The sequence below is a fragment of the Hypanus sabinus genome, chromosome 13 (assembly GCF_030144855.1).
Source record: "Hypanus sabinus isolate sHypSab1 chromosome 13, sHypSab1.hap1, whole genome shotgun sequence".
Taxonomy (NCBI): domain Eukaryota; kingdom Metazoa; phylum Chordata; class Chondrichthyes; order Myliobatiformes; family Dasyatidae; genus Hypanus; species Hypanus sabinus.
This window is the reverse complement of record NC_082718.1, coordinates 105,214,503-105,239,607: the sequence shown is the minus strand read 5'-3', so window position 1 is coordinate 105,239,607 and position 25,105 is coordinate 105,214,503. Positions and strand designations below refer to the sequence as shown.

The 25,105-nt window shown below is 39.5% G+C and overlaps 2 protein-coding genes across 3 annotated transcripts in view; one reads left to right on the top strand and one right to left on the bottom strand.

The window, feature by feature from the left end:
• sppl3 (signal peptide peptidase 3) overlaps nucleotides 1-24,885 on the bottom strand; it is a 190,369-nt gene extending 165,484 nt beyond the window's left edge. Inside the window, exon 1 of one of the 2 annotated variants that reach the window (XM_059988339.1) lies at nucleotides 23,926-24,885. In XM_059988339.1, coding sequence (XP_059844322.1) covers nucleotides 23,926-23,948 — 23 coding nt within the window. In that variant the 5' untranslated portion in view covers nucleotides 23,949-24,885. Of the gene's footprint in view, nucleotides 1-20,916; nucleotides 21,020-23,925 lie in introns of those variants that run through there. The other variant, XM_059988340.1, reaches the window with a different exon arrangement.
• Nucleotides 12,814-14,338, top strand: LOC132404232 (large ribosomal subunit protein uL15-like). Its single transcript, XM_059988338.1, has one exon. It carries the CDS (start codon nucleotides 12,966-12,968, stop codon nucleotides 13,410-13,412), a length of 447 nt encoding a protein of 148 aa, XP_059844321.1. The 5' UTR covers nucleotides 12,814-12,965; the 3' UTR covers nucleotides 13,413-14,338.
• Nucleotides 24,886-25,105: the final 220 nt, after the last annotated feature.

The window sequence follows — 25,105 nt, the reverse complement described above, 5'->3', positions numbered from 1 at the left end:
ACCACAAGGGTAATATTCTCTCAACATAGTACCTATGAATTTCCCACAGGATCACCTCACAATCTTCTAGAGTGTAGTCCAAATTTCCTCAGACTTTCTTCACATGTAAAACCTCCTCTCCCCACAGCTGTCAATCAATTGAAATGTGGCACTGCCTCCAAACTATACACTTAAATGGGGAGATCAACCATACAAAACTCCAGATAAGGTGACATTAGTATTTTGTAGAAGTTCCCTCAATTTTGTGCCTCAACTTGTAATAAAGACCAATATTTCAGTAATTTTCTCAATTACTTGATGTACCTGCATAAACTTGATGCATCAATAGGGCTACATTCAACTTTTCTCTCTAGAGATAGTGACAGCCACATAATTTGAACACTTCCTGTTTTTGCTTTCTAAACATGCAATTTCATGTATGACCAGCTTAAATAAACTATAAGACCATAAGCTATAGGAGCAGAAGTAGGCCATTCAGTCCATTAAGTATGCTCTGCCATTCAATCATGGGGAGATCTGATTCTTCCAGTCATCCCCACTCCCCTGCCTTCATCCCATACCCTTTGATGCCCTGGCTAATCAAGAACATATCTATCTCTGCCTTAAATACTCCACAGCAGCTCGTGGCAACAAATTCACAGATTTACCACCTACTGACTAAAGTAATTTCTTCGCATCTCAGAGTCCTGAAGTCATGCCCTCTTGTCCTAGAATCCCTCACCATGGGAAATAACTTCGCCATATCTAATCTGTTCAGCCCTTTTAACATTTGGAATGTTTCTATGAGATCCTCTCTCCTTCTCCTGAATTTCAGGGAATACAGCCCAAGAGCTACCAGTTGTTCCTCATATAGTAACAGTTTAACTCCTGGAATCATTCATGTGAATCTTCTCTGAACCCTCTCCAATGTCAGTATATCCTTTCTAAAATAAGGAGCCCAAAACTGCACACAATACTCCAATGTGGTCTCACAAGTGCCTTATAGAGCCTCAACATCACATCCCTGCTCTTATATTTTATACCTCTAGAAATGAATGCCAACATTGCATTCGCCTTCTTCACAACCAACTCAACTTGGAGGTTAACCTTTAGGGTATCCTGCACAAGGACTGCCAAGTCCCTTTGCATCTCTGCATTTTGAATTCTCTCCCCATCCAAATAATAGTCTGCCGTTTACTTCTTCCACCAAAGTGCATGACCTTACACTTTCCAACATTGTATTTCATTTGACACTTTTTTGCCCATTTCCCTAAACTATGGAAGAATCTCTGCAGGCTTTCTGTTCCTCAACATTACCCGCTCCTCCACCTATCTTTGTATCATCGGCAAATTTAGCCACAAATCCATTAATACTGTAGTCCAAATCACTGATATACATTGTAAAAAGCAGAAGTCTTCACACCAACCCCTGTGGAACTCCACTGGTAACCAGCAGCCAGCCAGAATAGAATCCCTTTATTTCCACTCTCTGTTTTCTGTCGATCAGACGATGCTCCATCCATGTTAGTAACTTCCCTGCAATTCCATGGGCTCTCATCTTGCTAAGCAGCCTTATGTGTGGCACCTTGTCGAAGACCTTCTGAAAATCCAAGTACACCACATCTACTGCATCTCCTTTGTCTACCCTGCTTGTAATTTCTTCAAAAAATTGCAGTAGGTTAGTCAGGCAGGAATTTCTTTTCAGGAAACCATGCTGGCTTTGGCCTATCTTGTCATATGCCCCCAGGTACTCTGTAATCTCTTTCCTAACAATCGATTCCAACAACTACCCAACCATTGATGTCAGGCTAACAGGTCTATAGTTCCCTTTCTGCTGTGTTCCACCCTTCTTAAATAGCAGATTTTCCAGTCATCCGGTATAATGCCAGAATCTATCCATTCTTGAAAGATCATCGTTAATGCCTCCGCAATCTCTCCAGCTACTTTCTTCAGAACCCGAGGGTACATTCCATCAGGTCCAGGAGATTAATCCACCCTCAGACCATTAAGCTTCCTGAGCACCTTCTTAATTTTTACTGCACAAACTTCACTTCCTTGACACTCTTGAATGTCTGGTATACACTGCAGACGTCTTCCACTGTGAAGACTGAAGCAAAATGCGCATTTAGTTCCTGGGCCATCTCTGCATCTCTCATTACAACATCTCCAGCATCATTTTGTATTGGTTCTATATCTACCCTTGGCTCTCCTTTACCCTTTATATACTTAAAAATGCTTTTAGTATCTTCTTTCATATTAGTCACAAGCTTCCTTTCATAATTCATCTTTTCCTTCCTAATGACCTTCTTAGTTTCCTTCTGCAAGTTTTTAAAAGCTCCAAAATCCTCTATCATCCCACTATCTCTGGCTTCCTTATATGTCCTCTCTTTTGCTTTTACTTTGGATCTGACTTCACTTGTCAGCCATGGTAGTGTCCTTCTTCCCTTTGAAAATTTCTTATTTGCAATATATCTGTCTTGCTGGTAAGCTGGTAGTCTTTAGGGAGGAAGACAGGGAATATTATCTTAGTACTGTTGCAACTCTTAGGGCAAGCTAATTGCATTTACAAGTTATTTACAGATTATTAATTTATATTTTAATTGGTACTTCCCATCATTTGCAATGACCAAATAGAATTTTATTGCACAAAATGGCATTCCGTCTTTTGAGAGTCTGTCAGCACTTTGGAGTTTGCCAATTACTTTACAAGTTTTTTTTCTTCCCATACTCTTGTAGATGAGGCTTCAAAATAACTTCATAAACTCTCAAAGACATGATAAAACTGCCTGTTGAAAATAAACCTGTATTTACATTTCAAAATTTATTACAATTCAATTGGAACCAATTTCAAACTGTCCACCTTATAAATTAATATCAAAACTAGACAAAGTAATGGCCAGCAAGTCACTTATCCAGAATGGTCATGTAACATAATTGTACTAACATAAACCAATTAACCTATATAATATTAGTAAATGCAGTAGTCCCATCAGGAACCATTGGTTAACCAGCATATACTATTAAACATATGATCATATTACTGTATTACTTGGATGGTTCAAAATATGTATACTAGGATGCAATTGTACCTCTTCCTTCCACTGGAAAAAGTATGTGAACCCATGTATTTAGTAACTGGTAGAACCTCCTTTAGCAGCTGCTGATCAGGCTTGCACAACAGCGTCAAGGAATTTAGACCAACCTCCATATAAAACAGTTCAGTTCATACCACAGCATCTCAATTGTGCCAAGGTCTAGTTTCTGACTTGACCATTCCAAAACATGAAGTTTCTTCATTTTAGACCATTCTGTTGTTGATTTACTCGTGTTTTGGATTGTCTTGTGGCATCATCTGACTTTTATTAAGCTTCAGATGACAGACTGCTACCCTGACAGTCTCCTGTAAATTGTCGATACAATTTTGAATTCATTGTTCCTGCAACAATTGCAAGTTGTCTAGGCCATGAGGAAGCAAAGCAGCCTGAAACCACTATGTTCCTGCCACTATACTTCTCAGTTGAGATGAGGTTTTGTGTTGGTGTGCAGTGCCCTTTTCCCTCCAAATATAGTGTGCTTTACTACCAAAAAGTTTAACTTTTGTCTCATCTATCCACAGAACATTGCCCCATAAGTGTGGATCATCCAGGTGGTCTTTTGCAAACTTGAAACTAGCAACAATGTTTTTCTTGGAGAGCAGTGGTTTCCTCCATGGTGTCCTTCCATGAACACCATTTCTTAGTGGACACATGAACAGAGACTTTAGCAAGTTCTAGAGTTTTCTGCACATATTTTTCTGTTACCCTTTTTCATCTCCTTCAGCATTGCATGTCGTGTTCTTGTTGTGATCTTTGCAGGATGCCCACTCCTGGGGAAAACAGCAAGAATATTGAATGTCCTCTATTTGCAGACAATTTCGCTTACTGTGGACAGATGAACACTCAGGTCTTTAGAAACGCTTTAGTAACCTTTTCCAGTTCCATGCATCTCTACAAATCTTCTTCTCAGGTCTTCTGACAGTTGTTTTGATCGAGGCACAGTGCCCATAAACAAATTTTTCTCAAGAAGAGCAGACTCTGCCAGTAACCTGACTGTGTCTTTTTTATAGGGTGGGGCACCTCTACAATCAGATCTCCAATTTCATCTCATTGATTGGAGCACCCAACTCCAAATAGCTTTTGCAGATGGCATTAACCCAGAGGTCCACATACTTTTTAGAACTAGACTGTGATTGTTTAAATGATGTACTCAGTATTGACAAAAAAAAAACAACTGTGTTTTAGTTTAGACAGATTTTGTTTATTATTGTGGCTTGGATGAAGGTCACGCCACATTTTATGAGTAATTAATGCAGAAAATCACGTAATTGCAAAGAGTTTACAAAATTTTCTTGCAACTTTAGAACAAACGTAATGTGGGAAAACACAATGTCATCTAGTTTGGAAGAAAGAGTAGAGCTGTCACTGAGGAACCTATGAGGGTGAATTCGCCTGATAGAACCAGGGAAATGGATATGATCATCAACATGTGAACTGAATTTCTGGTGTAGTCAAGCAGAATGGCTTTAAAAGTCTCGTTTGCATTTGAAAAATCATAAAAGTGTTCAGAGGGAAACATAAACTCTACTGGCTCAGGCCCACTACTCACAGTCTTAAGTGTCTGTAAAAAGTATTCACCTCCCTTGGAAGCTTTCATGTTTCTTTTGTTTTGTAGCACTGAATCACAGTGGATTTAATTTGGTTTTTCTTAACACCAGTCAACAGAAGACTCTTTCGTGTCAAAATGAAAACAGTTCTCTACAAAGTGATTTAAATTAATTACAAATATAAAGGACAAAATAATTGATTGCATAAGTATTCACCCCCTTTAATATGACACACCAAATCATCCCTGGTGCAATCAATTGGTTTTAAAAGACATAATTAGTTAAATGGAGATCTGTTTTTGGGGACCTGTGTGCAGTCAATGTGTTTCAATTGACTATAGTAAAAATACACCTGTATCTGGAAGGTTCAGCGGCTGGTGAGTCAGTATTCCCAGCAAAAACTACATCATGAAGACAAATAAGCACTCCAAGCAACTCTGCAAAAACGTTATTGAAAAGCACAAGAGATAGATACAAGGTAATTTCCAAGTCACTGAATATCCCTCAGAGTACAATTAAGTCAATCATCAAATGGAAATAATATGGCACAGCTGCAAATCTACTAAAAGCACAGGCTGTCCTCAAAAACTGAGTGACTATTCAAGAAGGGGGTGAGTGACAGAGGCCACCAAAAGACTTATGACAACTCTGGAGGAGTTACAAGCTTCAGTGGCTGAGATGGGGGAGACTGTGCATACAACAACTGTCACCCAGGTGCTTCACTAGTTGCAGCTTTATGGAAGAGTGAAAAAGAGAAAGCCACTGTTGAAAGAAAAAACCCACATGATATCTTGGCTAGAGTCTGCCAGAAGGCACATGGGAGACTTTGAAGACAGCTGAAAGTTCTATGACCTGATGAAACCAAAATTGAGCTTTTTAGCCATCAGACTAAACTACATTTGGCATAAACCAAACATCTCACATCATAAAAAACACACCATCCCTACCATGAAGCACGGTGATGGCTGCTCCATGCTCTGGGGATGCTTCACTGCAGCAGGCCCTGGAAGGTTTGTGAAGGTAGAAGGTAAAATGAATGCAGCAAAATAAGGGGAAATCCTGGAGGAAAACCTGAAGCAGTTTGCAGGACTATGACTTGGGAGAAGATTTGTTTTCCAGCAAGACAAATGACCCCCAAGCATAAAACCACAGCTACAGAGGAATGGCTTAAGAACAACAAAGTTAATGCCCTGGAGTGGCCAAGTTGGAGTCCAGACCTCAATCCAATTAAGAATTTGGGGCTGGACTTGAAAAGGACTGTTCACTCACAATCCCCATGCAATCTGACAGAGCCTGAGCAGTTTTGTAAAGAATAGGAAAAATATTGCAGCATCCTGATGTGCAAAGCTGATAGAGACCTATCCACACAGACTCAAGGCTGTAATTGCAGCCAAGGTGTATCAACTAAATAATGACTTGAACGGGCTGAGTAATTATGCAATCAATTATTTTGTTTAAAAATTGTGATTAATTTAGACCAATTTGTCAAAATTTGTTTTCACTTTGACATGAAAGTCTTCTGTTGATCGGTGTCAAAAAAGCCAGATTAAATCCACCATGATTCAATGTTGTAAAGCAATAAAACATGAAAACTTCCACGGGGGGGGGGGGGGTTAATACTTTTTATAGGTACTGTATACTTATTTGACTGCATGCGAGTGCTTGCCTTGCTAGCCTAAGTCTTTCCCCGAATTCCAGCATTGCAGCAAAGCCTACGGCAGGGTCTGAAATGGTGCATTGAGGAAGTCTCACATTGAAATAGCCCTGGCAGCTTTAGCAGCTGTCAAAGCACCAGTCCAAATTTGTCAAATACAGTATCTCCTATTAAAAATGAAATACAGAGAATTTGGAATTTCTGAAAATTAAAAAAAAATTACCATCGTTTTATTTGCAGCCCCAGAATCTCCAATGAAATTAACTGTCAGGGTGGGGAAGATGTTCGCAGATTCAACATCAGCTTAAACATGAAGCAAAATTTGAAAGAAGATTCTTAAATACTCAATTTCAGCAAGAGTAAACTTGACTATAGGCTCCTTCGAGAGAGATCAATAAAAAGAAGAGCAAATCAGGCGCCCAAGTCCCAGGCTTGCCACAGTAAGTGGGCAAATTCCAGTAATTTTGTTTTGAATCAGTAGCATTCATCAGCAAGATTTGGGTTGAGTGCACACATGAAATAGTTTATAGTGATATGTTAACAGAGCAATTTAAGTTGTAGAGCAGCTAACTTAATGAACACTAATAGAGATACAAGTTCAAATCTCACCATGGTAGACAGGGAATCATGGCCAAAAATTTGGCATTTTACTCTCCATAAACTTAACATCTAAAACTGTACTGCTTGTGACCTAACTGATACTAAATCCTAATTAACCATCTTCTCTTCGTCTACCATGGTTCTCAGTCTTGTTTCATTTGATTTTAAATCTTTCAGCCTCGTTATCAAACCCTGCCTTTGCCTCATTTCTTCCCGTCTCTAGTCCTGCAACATTTATGCTTCTCCAATGCTAATCTCTCAAGCACTCTTACTTCACCTGCAGTCATACTTACAGCTGCCACAAGTTATGGACTCTGAAATTCCTTTTATAACTTCTTAAGACCCTGCACTCGGAGTAAGCTCATGATCATTTTCCTCAACATCTGTTTATAGGGTTTAATTCAAAGTTTGATTGATAAATACTCCCATTAGCACATTTTACCATATTAATGGTTATTCACTGCTGAGGCACAAGAGGAGGTGAATATTTTGGATAAGGAGTAAGCCCACTACTGAGGGGAGTGTTAATTTCAAACCACTAACATTTAGGAAAAGGACAGCTTCCTCCCAATTGACAAAACCAGTAGTTAGCAGTTATTTGTCTAACAAATTAGTAGACACCTACTGCTATTAATGGAATTATGTTAAGCTCTATTCCAAAAGATTCTCCACTAACTACAATGTTCATCCTCAAGTCCTGTGACAGTACAAATGTTCTTTTTAAACATTTGCATTTCTATGATGTTACAGATTAATTTTAAAATGAGCACCATATAGAGTAAAAGTACAATATGACAAAAACTCCCTAAAATTATGGTGAAAATTGAAGAATATATTGACCAATACAAAAGGAAACACACCAACAACCCCGATTCATTTCCACCATAGATGCTGCCTGGCCTTCTGAGTCCCTCCAGCGTTTTGTGTGTGTTGCTTGGATTTCCAGCATAGGCAGATTTTCTCTGTCTTTAAGAAAGGTTGGCTCTGTTATAGGAGTCAAACTGGACAGATTGGAGGCTGTGGTAGAACAAAGGACCCTATGGAAAATCATGCCAATTCTGGACAATGTCTCTCACCCTTGGCTGAACAGAGGAGATTAAAGCAACAGCACTGCTCCAGAGAGCAACATGAGGTCATTCTTACCCTCGGCCATTAGGCTCTATAATGATTCAACCTATAGCCCGGGAAGTGATGATCCCCTCCTGTTAAGACTGTTTGAGGCAACTTGTTTTTTTATTCTTTCTTACTTCTCTTCTAATATTTGCATATCTATGCACTTGCAATGTTACTGTAACACCGTAATTTCCTTTGGGTTCAATAAAGTATCTATTTATCTAAGGAGCTTACACGCTATCCCCATGACTGCTTGAGTTTCCTCTGGGTGCTCCAGTTTCCTCCCACATTCCAAAGACATAATGATTAGTAGATTAATTTGTCATAGGTGTAATGGGAAGGTGCCGGCTCGCTGGGCTGGAAGGCCTTATTACTGCCCTGTATTTCTAAAATGAATAAAAAATAAAAGAAACAAATTCAAAGAAAACAAATGCAGGAGCACATGTAATGCTTCAATCCACATAAAAGCTAACTTAGTGTATACCATTACACTAGTTTTGATAATATAGTTATTTTAATCTAACTGTAATGAAAACTCAGCTTTAGGGCAAATGCATTCTATATGATTTATAGTCCAATTGCCTTGACAAGAGCTGTCCTATTTTTGGACCCAAAAATATGTAGTTATTTTAAAGTACCTTGTACCATTAAGAATGTCTGATGAAATGTATTATTATTGCTAATTTTCAGATCAGAAACAAAACTTCAGACAATTTGTTCTCAAATCACTTAACAGGTGGATGGTTACAAGAAACCTAGCCTTCAACAGAATGAAAGAGGCGATGATTAAAATGTTGATAGCATATTTTTAAATTTTCCCTGTACAATTAGAGAAAAGGGCAATACATTCCACAGCCTTATCTTAAGAGTCTCCAGTTGAAAAGTTTAAAATATTGACAAAACAAAATTGAAATTTCCCATGAAAATATTTTGCCCAAAAACATGAACAACTTTTGCAATTCATAAAACCTGCCCACAAATGGGGTTTGTTCGAAAGAGAAAATGCACTTAGCTACAGAAACTAACATTGCTTAAAATAAACTGGGGTGACACAACAATCAATTCAACTAAGTGGCAAGTTTCTCAAATAGTGAATGCAGAATTAACAGCAAACTACATTACCCTCAAATATAAAATTGATAATTGTGCAGAATAAAATGGAAGAGCTTAACACAATGTTTAAGTGCAACCTTCAAGTTCCAGAAGAGCATTTGTTGTCAAACAGACAAATACTCCATGTATCCTTCAGGAGTCCTAACACTCCAGGGTATTCACAACCCTATTCACATTAAGGGTTACAACAGTTACAATAGGTTAAATTATCATTGTTACTGGAACAAAATTGTACACTTGGCTTGCTGCAATCATAATACTGGCTATAATACAAAGTAGACATTTAACAATTTTAAAAGTGAAAGAATTGGGATGTAAATGATATAAGCATCTTTTTATATGAAGTGGCTTGATTGAGGCTAATTGCAATAAAAATCAAAATGCCTCAGCATGCACTGTTTCTGTCTTCATCTCACAATACATGAGAATGCTTTGGTTTTATCTTACATCCAGATGACTGCGAATACTAGTTAGGCATGAAAGAGTGGAAGGATATATACCTGCGTGGAAAGTGGGTGGGCTGAATCATAAACTACATGCACTAAACCGGCAGCATTTTATATTAAGCAATGTTAATGGACTTATTCAATTTCACCTTCCGGTTTACAGCTAACCTGGCTGCAGTAATCTCACCCATCCTCTTAAAGTGCTGTTTTATCCTAGGTGTCAAAATTCCAACCTGTTCTATCATAGCAACTTACAATAATTCATTCTGCTTTGTAATTCTGTAACAAACAGCTATAAAAAATTGCAATGACACAAGTTAATGAACAGCCAACCACACATTGAACTCTGGAAATTCCATGTTCAACTCTCACGAACATTTAAAGTAATTAAGCAGCAATAGCATAGATCTGAATTTAAATAAACAGCACTGGAAGACATGAAAAACTTTTCATTGGGAGTCAACTTTTACCTTGCAATCTTATTTGTTTGCATACTAACTGGTGACGTTCTAACAAAAATAACAGGCAAGAACAAATATACATATGCAAACAAATAGTTCAATCAGCAGGGCATTTGGTACACCCAAAAGGTAATGACTTGCATTTTTAATCACACAACTTCCAATACATTTAAATAAAATCGCAGCCCACTATTGTAAAGTAAAAAAAAATGCAGCAACCACTTTATTCATGCAATTGTGACTATAGAGGCAGAATTTCTTTCGAGTCTATCAGAACAAACCTAACTCACAACAACAAACCGTCATCAACCTAATTCCCCTTCATCTCAGTCACCTGTTGCCCTGCAACACATTCAGTTTCACAAGCCCACCAAATTTTCCATTTGATTAGTTTTGCCAGTTACCATACAGGGGGATTTACAGTATTCAACCTACCAGCTCATCATTAGAAACAAGAAAAACCTGAGCACCAACAGAAACCCCAGCAGTCATGGGAAAATACCCAAGAGTTAGATCTTTTGCATTAGATTTCAATAGCAAGATTAATAGCACTCACCGGTTCTCCTCACCCCCCCCCCCCCCATGAAACATCCAGCACTTTGCATTTAATACAAGACATCAAAACTCCTGCCAATTATTCACTTTTACAAAGCGTGCTAAGGTCACCCTTGCTAAAAGGAATCAAGGGAAATTTTATAAATTTATATAACTAAGAGCCAACATGAATGCAAAATACCCTGAAAATGTTGTTTTGTTGATAGGGAGGCTTATTCTTGGGGAACACCTTGAGATATATAACATATTTGAAAAAGAGTTTTTTTCCCCCAGCATCAGCCTCAACAGCATGATTAAGGCAGTCCAGATGTAGGGCCTCAGCCTGAAACAGTGTCCTGACCTCTGCCTCCACAGTTGCTGCCTGACCAGTTGAGTTCCTTTAGCAGTTTGCTTTTTGCTCCAGATTACATCTGCAGTCTCTTGTCTCCAATATAATCATGTGCTTACTTCCAATATTTAGCACTCTATCAATGATTTAAAATAAGCTATAGTTTCTTTTCTGATTTGCCACCTGTGAAAATTGCTGAACCAGCTTATAATGACTTTAGCTATCCATCTGAATGGAGGACTCATTTAAGACAAGACAGGCTATGCCACAGATTGTTAGACTTTTGCAATAACTTAATTATTTCCCAGGGGAACAGGAGGCATAAAGCTTGACAACTATCCAGAGCCACAGTATTTTTAAAGCAGAAGCATTAGGTCCCTTTTATTGCTCTTGCTCTACTAATTAAAGGTGTTCCAATAAGTGAAAAAGGTACAATACATCAATTTCCCAATGCACTGAGCACATCTATGTGAAGCACTGTTGCAGAAAAGCAAAGTTCCTCACCACACTTTTGCTATTTATTTATATTTGCATTTGTCTCCTATGCTCTTGCTCTTTCATTGATCCTGTTTACAGTTGCTGTTCTAAGTTTGCCGAGTATGAACATAGAACAGTACAGCACATTACAGGCCCTTCGGCCCACAATGTTGTGCCGACCCTCAAACCCTGCCTCCCATATAACCCACCTTAAATTCCTCCATATACCTACCTAGTAGTCTCTTAAACTTCACTAGTGTATCTGCCTCCACAACTGACTCAGGCAGTGCATTCCATGCACCAACCACTCTGAGTGAAAAACCTTCCTCTAATATCCCCCTTGAACTTCCCTCCCTTTTCCTTAAAGCCATGTCCTCTTGTATTGAGCAGTGGTGCCCTGGGGAAGAGGCGCTGGCTGTCCACTCTGTCTATTCCTCTTAATATCTTATACAACTCTATCATGTCTCCTCTCATCCTCCTTCTCTCCAAAGAGTAAAGCCCTAGCTCCCTTAATCTCTGATCATAATCCATACTCTCTAAACCAGGCAGCATCCTGGTAAATCTCCTCTGTACCCTTTCCAATGCTTCCACATCCTTCCTATGCTGAGACGACCAGAACTGGACACAGTACTCCAAATGTGACCTAACTAGAGTTTTATACAGCTGCATCATTACATCACATCTCTTAAACTCTATCCCTAGACTTATGAAAGCTAACACCCCATAAGCTTTCTTAACTACCCTATCTACCTGTGAGGCAACTTTCAGGGATCTGTGGACATGTACCCCCAGATCCCTCTGCTCCTCCACTCTACCAAGTATCCTGCCATTTACTTTGCAATCTGCCTTGGAGTTTGTCCTTCCAAAGTGTACAACCTCACACTTCTCCGGGTTGAACTCCATCTGCCACGTCGCAGCCCACTTCTGCATCCTATCAATGTCTCTCTGCAATCTTCGACAATCCTCTACACTATCTACAACACCACCAACCTTTGTGTCATCCGCAAACTTGCCAAACCACCCTTCTACCTCCACATCCAGGTCGTTAATAAAAAAAAAAATCACAAAAAGTAGAGGTCCCAGAACAGATCCTTGTGGGACACCACTAGTCACAATCCTCCGATCTGAATGTACTCCCTCCACCACAACTCTCTGCCTTCTGCAGGCAAGCCAATTCTGAATCCACCTGGCCAAACTTCCCTGGATCCTATGCCTTCTGACTTTCTGAATAAGCCCACCGTGTGGAACCTTGTCAAACGCCTTACTAAAATCCATGTAGGTCACATCCACTGCACTACCCTCATCTATATGCCTGGTCACCTCCTCATAGAACTCTATCAGGCTTGTTAGGGATGATCTGCCCTTCACAAAGCCATGCTGACGGTTCCTGATCAGACCATGATTCTCTAAATGCCCATAGATTCTATCTCTAAGAATCTTTTCCAACAGCTTTCCCACTACAGACGTAAGGATAAATGGTCTATAATTACCTGGACTATCCCTACTACCTTTTTTGAACAAGGAGACAACATTCACCTCCCTCCAATCCTCCAGTACCATTCCCGTGGACAATAAGGACTTTACTTCACCAACCAAGATGCCAACTAGGTTTAGGAAAACCAGGAAGCTGCGAGGGCACGTTAGCCACGGTCATGGCCGTATTGGCAAACACAAAAAGCATTCTAGAGGCCGAGGCAATGCTGGTGGGATGTATCACCACAGAATCAACTTCAATAAATATCACCCCGGTTACTTTGGGAAAGCTGGTATGAGACATTATCATTTAAAGAAAAACCAGTTATTCTGTCCTACCATAAATCTGGATAAGTTGTGGACACTGGTCAGTGAACAAACCAGATTAAACTATGCTAAGAAGCCTGAAGGACCAGCACTTGTTACTGATGTTGTACATGCAGGTTACTATGAAGTTTTGGGCAAAGGAAGACTTCCAAAACAGCCAATCATTGTCAAGGCTAAGTTCTTCAGCAAAAAAGCTGAAGAGAAAATCAAAGAAGTTGGAGGAGCTTGTGTATTAATGGCATAAACTTCAACTGGATGCAAGAATTAAAAAAGTATGCCCACAGGAAAAAGAATCTCAGGGTTGTACGTGGTGACATGCATGTACTCTTGATATTAAATTTTACTTTGAACTTTTGAACTTTGAGATGAGAAAGATTAACACACAACATAAAGTTCAACAGTACTTTGTTTTCTCTTCATTGACTTCTAATTAATGTGCATGATTTAAGTGGAGGATTATATGGTTTTGCAAAGTAATTACAACAAAATCCAGTGATAGTTGAGTGCAGTTTCGAATTTTGTGCACAAAAGTTACAACACAGTCCATTCAGTCCAATACACACTGGTGTTTACTTCCTAATCAACTACTTGCTCACAGACAAAATACCTACCTTAAAGCAAGACAACAGTGAAAAGCCAAAGCCTTAAAGAGAAATAGGAAATCAAACTGACAAACTGCACAACTTAACAGCACTGTTAAAAGTAAACCCTTCACCAGCATTCCAATGATCAGTGGGACAATACTCCCCATATCCTTCCTCACGCTCCCCCCACTCTACACAAGTCTGAAACATCGACAGATAATCTGACAACGTAGAGAAAGCAAAGGAGTGGTACTGGGTATCAGTCAACATACTCACTTAACCTGAATCATGACTTTAAACAAGTCAAGATACAGCAACGCAAACGCTTTGAGGGTGGGGATTAAAGAAGCTTGCAAGATTCTCAAGATAGTTACAGAGGGAAAATGGAAAAACTATTGCTGTTTCTATGGCTATGACTACAACCAGCAGAGAAAATCATTGGCACTCAATCACTGTTTTTGTACTAAATGCAAAATCTGACAACAGATTGGAATAAAAATTTGAACATAAATGCAAATTAATTTCTTTATGTAAACTGCAAACACATGGAAAAAAATCTTTCATGCACCTGATAAACTTTTGACTGATACTGTCTACCAATTTACAAATTGTTCACTCAGAATTTTGCAGATACATTTATAGCTCCCTAGAAAGAGAAAAAAACCTGAAAATATAAGATTAAAGTCATCCATCACGTGATGCTTTTTACAACTCAATTAATGCGCAGGAACACGCATCTAAAACACATTATATAGATAATGCAGTGGTTAGCACAACACTATTATAGCTCGAGCATCAAGAGTTCAATTCCAGCGCTGTCTGTAAAGAGTCTCTGAATACCCTCTCCGCAGAATGCATGGATTTTTCCCGAGTGCTCTGGTTTCCTCCCACAGTCCAAAGACATACTGGGTAGGTTAATTGGTCATTATATTTTGTCCTGTGATTAGGTTAGGATCAATTGGGCTTGTTGGGCGTTGCTGGGGTAGTGTGGCTAGAAGTGCTGTATGACTAATAAATAAATAAATAGATTCTTCCCCTCTTGCAAAATTTAGGAAGATAAAAGCTAGCATTAAATTTTAAAAATGAACAAGTATTACTGGATTCTCTGCTCATTTCACCTCACAACATTCAAGCTACTTTGAAATATTGCAGAATATTGGTAGTTCGAGTTGGCTATTTGGATGTTTAGTTGACCACCGAGCTTGGCAAAATGTTTGCAGATGTTTCGGCTCCAATCAAGAAGCCATCATCAGTGCATGGGGTCCATTCAGACCTTGGAGGAGTACCTAAGCCGGCATTCTGAGAAGGGAACACCCTCAAATGAGCAATGGTGATGGCTTCTTGATAGCTGAAATGTCTGCAAATATTTTGCCAAGCTCAGCGATCAACCAAACTTCTAAATTCAGGCTACTGTTTGCTTTGACTGAAGTGAGATAGCAGAATTTTACAAGACACTTCTCAAACACCAGAGATAAATCTAATATCACTGGCAGCAGTAAAACTTTCCTTGCTTCAAGCATCTGAAGCCACTAAAGAGAACAATATAACGTCCATATCCATTTGCAAAATGCCTAACCGGATGCTGACTAAATATCAAATAGAAATCACAAATTGTGGTTTATTTTGCATCAAAATGGCACCGAGCTGCAGTCTTCATTCAGGTCATGGCTCAGACATAATTTGTTTAGTTTTTTTTAGGGTTGTAGGATTTGGGGACAGAGAGGGGAGCTAAGGCCAGGGGTGTGGGGGGAAAACCGAGAACAGGCTAGAGTCCAAGTCTAAGCCTCTGCTCCACGTTTGAAGGCCAACGGCATAGGCGTGGTCAGATGATGGGTGGGCAGACTGGCGAGGACGCTCCGGGTTTCATCATCAACGAATCCAGCACTCAAGACGAGGAACTTGGGCTTCATTTGTCATCAACTGTAAATCCTGGGTCAATACTGAAGATCAAAACTCTAAAGGCTGATTTATACTTGTGCGTCACATCTATGCCGTAGGGTGACATGCACCTCTCCAGAAAAGTAACTCACACGTCCCGGTGACGCAGACCGCAACAACTGTGATTGGCCCGCTTGGTAGCACCGCATTTCCTCCTACGTATTTCTGGTTGCTTCTTCTCCGCCATGTCTGTACACCGATGCGAAATAGATGAACCAAATCGTCAAATCTACCTGCTGACATGCGAAAATGTCTGAAATGCATTTTCTCGTCCATGTCTCTCACGAAGAAACTCATCACAGTGTCATAGAGACCCCACCACCAACTAGCGTTTTGGTGCACACCAATGCATGCTTGCTACGGCATAGAGCGACGTAGAAGTAAAATCAGGGTTACGGCGTAGCCCATACGCACAAAGTATAAATCAGCCTGATCGGAGGTCTGAAGCTTAGCTCAATGGCCAAAGCACAAATATGAAAATCTCTGCAAGTCCACTGGGGAAGACTGTGCCCAGTGTCTGCAAATCCACGAGTCCTCTGGAGGCTGAAGACATTATGTCCTAGGTTTAGAGGACTGTGCAAGTACGTGGGTGGGTAAGAAGAAGGGAGGAAGGACTGAGACTCATTTTGCTTTTGTTGCTTGGTACGTTCTGTTTTTTGCGTTCTGGTGAGCATTGTGGACATGTTAGGTTGGCACCGGAAAGTGTGGTGACACTTGCAAATGATACATTTCATTGTAAGTTACAATGTACATGTGATAAACAAATCTGAATTCAGCAGGTCAGGCAGCATCCATGGAGGGAAATGAAAATGCTCACTGATCCACTGAGCTCCACCAGCGCTGTGTGTGGGTTAAAGTAGAACAAATAGTTCAGAATGAACTTCAAACCCAGAAGTCCTTGGAAGCTGAAACCAACATTGCAAATAGTTAAAAACGTAAAGCCTTTGTCTATATTGTCACTGGATATCCAAAAGCACTTTACAACCAATGAACTATTTGGAAGCGAAGTCTAACGATGTAGTAATTATTGCAGGGGAACAATACTATTTGCATAAATGGAGGGATGCTGAAGAGAAGCTAGAGGTAGCACACAAGAAGCTAGAATAGTAAGTGGTTAAGAGTGGAGGACTGGCAAGAATGTTGCGCATTTTGAACTAATTTTACAATCGAAAAACCACAAACAGCAGCAGAAAATTCAGTGTAAAAATAATACTTTTCTTTAAAATTAAGCTATTTGTAAAATAGCTGTTACTTTAATGTTGAATGGAAGAAAAACCAAATTTTTTTCTAAGTTTTGAGTTTTAAAAGTTCAACTAATCTATATACAAAAATAGACCAAGAAAAACAATGCTGTATACTGCAAAATAGAGACAGAGTTTAAAGGTGCTGGAATCTGAGGCAACACATAAAAAGCTGGAAAAACTCAGCAGGTCTGGCAACATCTATAGAAGGAACAGGCAATCAACCATTCATTTTGACCCTCCACCAGCTTTGTGTGTTGGCATATACTACGAAGTTCACTTAAAAAAAAACCTGTTGGTTAGCATGCATAAATCACTTGTGATGCAAGGAAATATCATTATAGTGTGTGAAAAAATTTACAACCTATTTTCTACCTCACGCACACACAATACGAATGTGGTGGTGAAGCCAGGGTATTAATGATCATGTAATAAATCCAGATAAATTTCAGGAAGAGGCACACAAGTGTATAGTTCAAACTAGTTAACACACGGGAGTTCTTTGAAGAGGGAGGAATCTGGATACAGCTTTCTTTGCCTTCCCCTTCTCTTCAGTAGAATAAAATGTTTCATGAGAATTTTTAAAGAGCAAAAATGTAAATAACTGAAAAAAATACACAGAAGATTTTCAATTACACCAAAATATTTTCATTTGAGAGCTATTAAAGTCTTCCACTTCAAGAAAGTGATCTTTGGGATTATTATTTTTAGATACAATGTGAATTGCAAGCTAAGATCCAAGGCTTTTGCAGAGGATATTGCTAAGTTTTAATCACCAAGATAAAATCAGAAAATGCAGGAAACACTCAACAGGTCAAGCAACATTACACCCGCTGAGTAGTTGCAGCACTTTGTTTTTATTTCACACCCCCAGCATCTGCTGTTTGTTGTTTTTGTCAATAATGCCAAGATTGACATTTTCTCTAAATAAAATTGCAGCTTTAAGATTTTAACCTCAATGGTAGAAGTAGGGGAAATAAATCAGAGATTAGATATGTAGACCAAAGACTCAGCAGAGGTACTGATCATATCTAATTTGTTAGGCCAGATGAGTAGAATAGGCAAGCAGAGAAACGTATTGTTAGAGGCAAAAAAAGTGGTTAGGTCAGGCAATGTCCAAACCTCAAAAACCACAAACCTTTTCACAGTTCACATGTAACTTTAAAAAATTCATGGTCAATAAACTCTTTGGTGCCTAACATAATAATTCCAGCAGACATGTAGTCGTGGAGTAACGGTAACTATTGCACAATACCTTTTAACCTCAGCAGACGTATATTGGTGAAAGGTTGGGATGGTGACTGTACATTAAACTTAACAGACTGGTCACAAAACATGCAGTTTCAAATTGTTATCATGACAGATATTTACCTCTGTCAGTGGGTGCACATGGGGTAATTGGGATCTCTTCTGTTTACCAGTTGTCTCTGCTATTCGAGGTTTTTTTAAAAGTTTATTCGTTCTAATAACATGAACATCACTGGCATGGTCAGCATGTATTCCTCATACTGAATTCCCCAAGAACCAAGGAGGAGGTTAAATTTCAACTCAGGGTGTCTGGAGTGGCAATTATTAAAGTGGGTATGGATAGCATGTTTCCTTCCTGAAGGTTAACAATGAATCATCTGGAGTTTTTAAAATTACGAAATGGTAGCTTCACTCTACTACATTAGTGATGACCCTTAGTTCCAGTTTTATTTACCTGAATTTAAATTCCCCAGCTGTCATATGACATCTCTGGATCAATGGTCCAGGACTCAGGCTGCTGATTCAGTTACAGCATTATAGTCCTACACTACTGGATTGTATGAAAAAAAAACAATGTCTTTTGACTGTAAGTTTTGGGAGCAGAATCAGGCCTTGGCCAATCAAGTCTGCTCTGCCATTTCATTATGGCTGATTTATTATCACTCTTAACCCCATCATCTTTGGTGCCTTTGCTAATCAACCTCTGCTTTAAATATACCCGATGACTTGGCCTCCACAGACATAAATGGGGAATTGATTTTGCACTTACAGTTCAAGATAACAAACCACAGTAGCTTATCTTAAACTTGAAAGGTTATGGCTAAATAATTCAAAATTTAAATATCCTCACGAATCATAAATAAGAAAATATATCCAAATTGGCAAGAGATGACAATTTTTACATTCTGCAAGACAGAAGAGAGAAACACGAGTCAACATTTCTCATCTGTGACCTTTCATCTTAAGATAAATAAGCTTTAGTATGTAGAGAGTGGTAATGGTGTTGGTTGGGGGTTGCAAGAAAGTGGAAGACAGCTGTGATTAAATGGCATAAAGAGGGTGATAGTGCAAGGTGAAAGGGTGATAGGACAAGAACCAATTAACCTGACATCTAATCACCACTCACTAGTTAGACTAGTGGTCTCACCAGTTAGGCTTGAGGTGAGTGGATAACAATTCACCTCAACTCACAATCTATAGACTTACTTTTAAGGCCTCATGGCCTCAGTATAATTTATTTACTTATCTTTTTATTTGCATGGTTTGTTTTCTTTTCACATTGGTTGTCAGTCTTTGTTTTTAATTGATTCTATGGTATTTTTCTCTGTTCTACTGTGAATGCTTGCAAGAAAATACATTTATTTTGACTTTGACCTGATGTCTACTCACACTCACTAATTAGGCTGTCCAGGAAATATCAATGATCCAGCTGAACTCCTGATCAAATTCACCCATACTGAGCCTATGGCAAATTGTACATCAAGTTGGTCACACTATTGAGAAGGGGAAGTCACGCAAGCCTTACCGATGATGCAACTTCCTTCACTTCATAAGTGATTGGTTAAAAAAAAACACTTACAAACATTTCTTGGTTGCGTCTTATTTGGGGCTGGATGATGGGAGGGAAAAGAAAGCATGAAAACCTTTCAAAAAAATGGGGACATAGTCAAGAAGCATTGCAGGGAATGTCATGTCAATCATACAGGAAAACAGGAATTTTAAAACAAATTAAGATATGAAAAATTAGGGACAATGTTTGCATTAATTATTGGGTAGTTTTCTTGGGCAAATGATATTGAGAAAATTCACTTTCAGTCATTGATCCAAATGCTTCTCAGAATCCCTCACATCCAGAGAACTTCCACTACCAGTGATGAAGTTAGTATATAAAAATATATCAGTCTGGCTGCTGATGCAAAAAAACCCCACAAAATAGGAGATTTTCATTCCCTGAAACATGGCAAAGAGCTAGGCTAGTTGGAACATGGGCACTTGGAAAGTGGCTGGCTTGGTGTGAGGTTCAGGCACAGTTATTACCCTTCAACCACTTGGCCCCCGAACTGGCATGGATAACTTAATTCACCTTACTTTGAACTGATTCCATTACCTATGGGTTCACTTTAAGGACCTTACAACTTATATATTTTTATTTGCACACTGTCTCCTTTTGCAAATTGGTTGTTTCTCGTCAGTCTTTGCTTATCTGTAGTTTTCACATTGACTATTATATTTCTCTGTTCTACTGTGAATACCTACAAGAAAATTAATCTTAAGGTAGTATACAGTGACATATACATGCTTGGATAATAAACTTACCTTGTACTTGGAATTCACTCCACAGGTAGTTCCACCTTCAAAGTGGAAACTAAGACAAGGGGCAGCTGTTGCTCCTTTAACTATCAGTGGATGGGGTAGACCTGGCCCCCCAAAAAAGGATCTTTACCTCTGAATGGCAGGAAGCAGAATCTCAATCTAAATTTACTGAAAATACTGGGAATGATAAGAGATCTGAAATTAAAACTGTAATGCTCATTTTCTGATATTTCAACAACCCTTGTGCATGTATGTAATACCTGCCTTCTTGCATGCAGATTTAGGCAATTACTTAACCACACACATATATACAATTAACCTTCAGTTAAATTTTCGCAGTTTACCAAATCATAGGTTTCACTAGTCGATGCAATTTCTTCACAAGACAAACTGAAAGGACAAAATCCTCTTGTAAATTACTTACAATGTAAAGTCACAAAGTAATACAGCATAGCAAAAGGCCCTTCAGTCTCACTGATCCACACCAACCACACTGCCCACCAAACAAGTTCTGAGCCACTCCTTTCCATGTATCTATTGAAATGTCCTTGAAATATTATTATTCTAAGAGCTTGTTCCCATGCTGCACTGTTCTAGGTTATATAAAGTCACTTCTCAATCTCCTACATTCCAAATGATACGGGACCCAACTGCTAGGATATTACTAAGTTTATTATTAGGCATAAATTAACTACAATTAGTTTAACCAAAAGAAAAAACCTGGAATGCCTAAGAGCTTGAAAATAAATACTATGGTAACCATATCTTAATCTATTGGTACCTCCCTGCATCATGATTAACGACTCTCAATGCCTGCATTCCTATCAACTGATGCATGTCTAAAATGTTTTAACAAGTTCGGACTACCCAAATGATTTATATCACTCATTAATTTGTTTGGTCCATTACAGAGACAATTTCTGTCATATATGCAGTAATCAATATTTTCATTTGGCCTTCAAAATATCCTTTTAATCATCTTACTTAAGTTCAATTGCATGTAACAAGTTCATTCAGTGATTACTACTTTGTTTGGCCCAAAGGCAGTGACAGTGTTCCATCGCAATGACTCATTGCAAATAGATATGAAAGATTTAAAACACCGAAAAAATAAGGATTTTATGAACCTAAAAATCCAAATGATATGCACCACCTACAAAAATGTCAATAGCTCCTAAAATACAAAAGTAGCATAGCCAAATTAGCATAAAGATACTTACCAAGACCAATTATGCTTCAATTACAATTCTAGTTTCAGCTAAATTCAAATTATAGAGAGAGACCATTTAATATGCTGCTGAAGAAGTAAATTTATACAAAACATACTTTATTTCTAAAATGCCCTTGCTGCCTCAATGAAGTTAAATTGGAGTTGGCCATATTTGGTTACTGAGCATTAAGACTCCAAATAATCCCTTCAACATCAGATGCTAAAATATGGATTTTAATTCCCATTATAAAATGTGATGTTTTGTAGAGTGGAGTAGAGCAAGATAAACATCAAAATTTGAGCTACAAGCATATAACCATAGCTCAATAGGAAATCTGAACTACTTTTCTATGCTTGAAAACAGGAGCATCAGATTTGTCCATAGAAGACCAAGTAGCAACAATTAAAGCCCTTACAGTACATGGAGTAGAATGGAATATCCAATTCAGGATTTCAAACTACAGGAGCAAAGCTCAACCACTGTCATCAGCTGCTACTAAAATGAAGATTTGTTGAATGATGCGCTACATTACTAAAGTCTCGTAACTTAATAGTGGAGATTTACAATTAAATTTTACAGTATTTTTATGAATAGGAAAACTTCAAAATAAAAGATAACATCAATGTATCAAACTAAAGAAGAACATTTCTTCACAGGCTATTATGAATATGACTAATACGGGGCCTAGAAAACAATAAACACAACTTACTTTGTCCTTCCCTTGACTTAGTTGACACCACCCTTTTCTTACAATGAACACCTTAAGTCAATATGCCAATATAATTAGAGACCCCTTTCTTGCCTGGCCCAGCAGCTCTTCACATTGGATAGCTGGAAATTACTTAATCTATCAATCCAGTTGAACTGCAAAATCAGTAGTACAATGCCATTCTTCCAACTTGGACTACTACCACGGGCACTTTGAGTTATGGAACATAAATATGAAGTACTGATTCTAAAAGCAATACAAGATGAAACTATTGTGCAATCATTAAATCTTTCTTGTGGCTTAGGAAAACTGCTATTTGAGAAACACAAAATAGATTGCTCTTCCAACATTCTCAGATCATTTAATCTCAACTCAAAGCATTGGATAATATTCATAATTATACATAATTATTTTCTACAATGAGAGTTCAAAGGCATGCTGAAAGTTAGTTGCACTTAAAAACATCGCAAAGCCTGTAACTAAAGATTTCACTGCGCCCAAGATACAATGAAAACTAGCGCCAATGGAGTCCAAATGGTCGTGTTACACGCTAAACAAGTCCAACGATTTGAACACGATACCAATTTTAGTAAATTCTTTCAATATACATTACTAGATCAGATTGAATAAACTACAAAAAAAAAATCCCTGCCTTCATAGAGGATAATCCAGAAAGCTTTTAAAAATGTATTCATATACTGTCCTTATGCAATTCATTTACCCCTCCCCTTTCAACATATTATCAAGGCAACCGTGAATTCTGCCAGTTTGTAAAATGTCATTTCTGCAGTGTTGAATTTTTTATCAGTACTAGTTACCTCAACAAAGTGTACGGAATGCAATGCTCACTAACCCACTTGTGGTCGAGCTATCATCCCTAATCCTAGGAAGTGAATACTACACACCATTATATTTGTTGTGCGGCTTTTTTTTTAAAAAAGCAAATGTCGGAAACAATTAGCCGCTGGTTGAGTAGGCCTGAACAACATCAGTGTTAAAAATTCTCAAAAATGCAAAATCGTTTATTGATTATCATGAGTATTGCTTGACATGTCTGATTTTCATCAGTGTTGACATCTGAATTGCACGGAGTCATAACATCCACTATCACTAGAGGCGGATTCTACAAATTCGGATTAAAAAGCAGAATTAAAAAATGTCATTGATTCGCTGCTCTTGGCCCCAGGATGCATGCACCCAGAGCTTATGTCTCCATACAAAGTAATACAGCCGCGAAGGCTGCGCCGTCCGTCATTCACTTAAGATCCCGGAGAAACACTGCGGAGGTCGGAGGCAGCTGCAGTCGGCACCAGAGCGCCCTCCAGTCGCCGGAGATGCAAAGAATGCCTCCCCACCCCGGGCCCTAGCAAACTGCGAGGCCGAGGCCGCCTCGGCCTACAATGAAAACAAACCGCCCCCCTCCCCCACAACAAACCGAGATCGCCGAACCCTCCTCCCGCGCCAGCAAAAAGGGATGAGGGAAACCCAGAGCAGGGCTCGGAGATTCACTCACCAGGAGTACGCCTGCTCCGCCATGGCAGCGCCGAGTGCGAGAGGGTGAGTAGAGGCACAAAGCGGCGGTGGCGGCGGCTGCAAACTCAGGCTCGCTTCCCTCCCTCCAGGGCGGGCGAGATTAAAGTCGACGGGAATATTTTCAAATATTAGTGCAGATTAAAAACAAACATGTTAAAATATCCAGTCAATTCCTGGCCATCACTGTAACATGGCGGACAGGCGCCTTCATTGTGCACCAGAGGGGGGCAAAGAAAAAAAATCTTTCTCTCCTCTTCGTCGTCTTCGGCGACACAAAGCGTAAAATATTTTTTTGTGAAATGTAAAATGAGGTGAAACCTCCGGTGATCACCGTCTCCAGACACCCCGATCGTGGCTGTGTTTTCCGCCTTTTTTCGCCTTCTCTCCTCTTCACCACTTAAAAGATGTTTTTTTTTCCCCCCCCCCGTCTCCCAGAAAGAAAGACCTTTTCTCCCCCTTGGCAGACGCGGATGCCGGTCAGTGTTTGCTCGCTTTCTCTTTCACCAAGTCATGGTCGTGTCCCGGTCCAGCCTCCCGTACCGGCTCCCGCCCCCTTCTCACTCCGAGTGGGTGTCACCCGAGGGACCCGCGTCGTCCATCAGGCGCCGCTGCCGCTCCTCCCGAGTCGCTCTGAGGGAAAATCCGGGGAAATGTTGGGCAAAAGAAAAGCCCCCGAATCGCAGCTTCCCTCGTTTGTTTTCACTGCGCCCTACGCAAGCGCATTCAACGAGCCGCAGCGAGGGCTTTGACATTACTCTACGCCTCTGTCCCCTCCGGTCCTCAAATAAAGGGCTTCTGCGATCGTCTGAAGAGTGGCAGTTGATCTCCTTCGAACAAATGGTCTTGATTTGTCCCGATGTGGCTCGTTTTGTTCAATGGGCTTTCAGAGTCTGTAAAAATTTGCTCTCAGTGAGGCCATTCAGCCCTCCTTGGTTGTAAAAGAGCTACTGTGCTTAATTCCACCTTAAATTTGTAGGGCGCTGATGCAGAATTTCTATCAAAAAGGTTGACAGTTCCTCCCGCCCCCGCTGATAGACTCACTGAGTTCCTCCGGCAGTTTGTCGTTCTGGGTTCCTTCTACAGTCTCCTTGTCTCTCTTCGAGCCGAGAATTCCTGGCTCCATACGTGTTCAAGTAACCATTGAAGCACTTCTTTAAAGT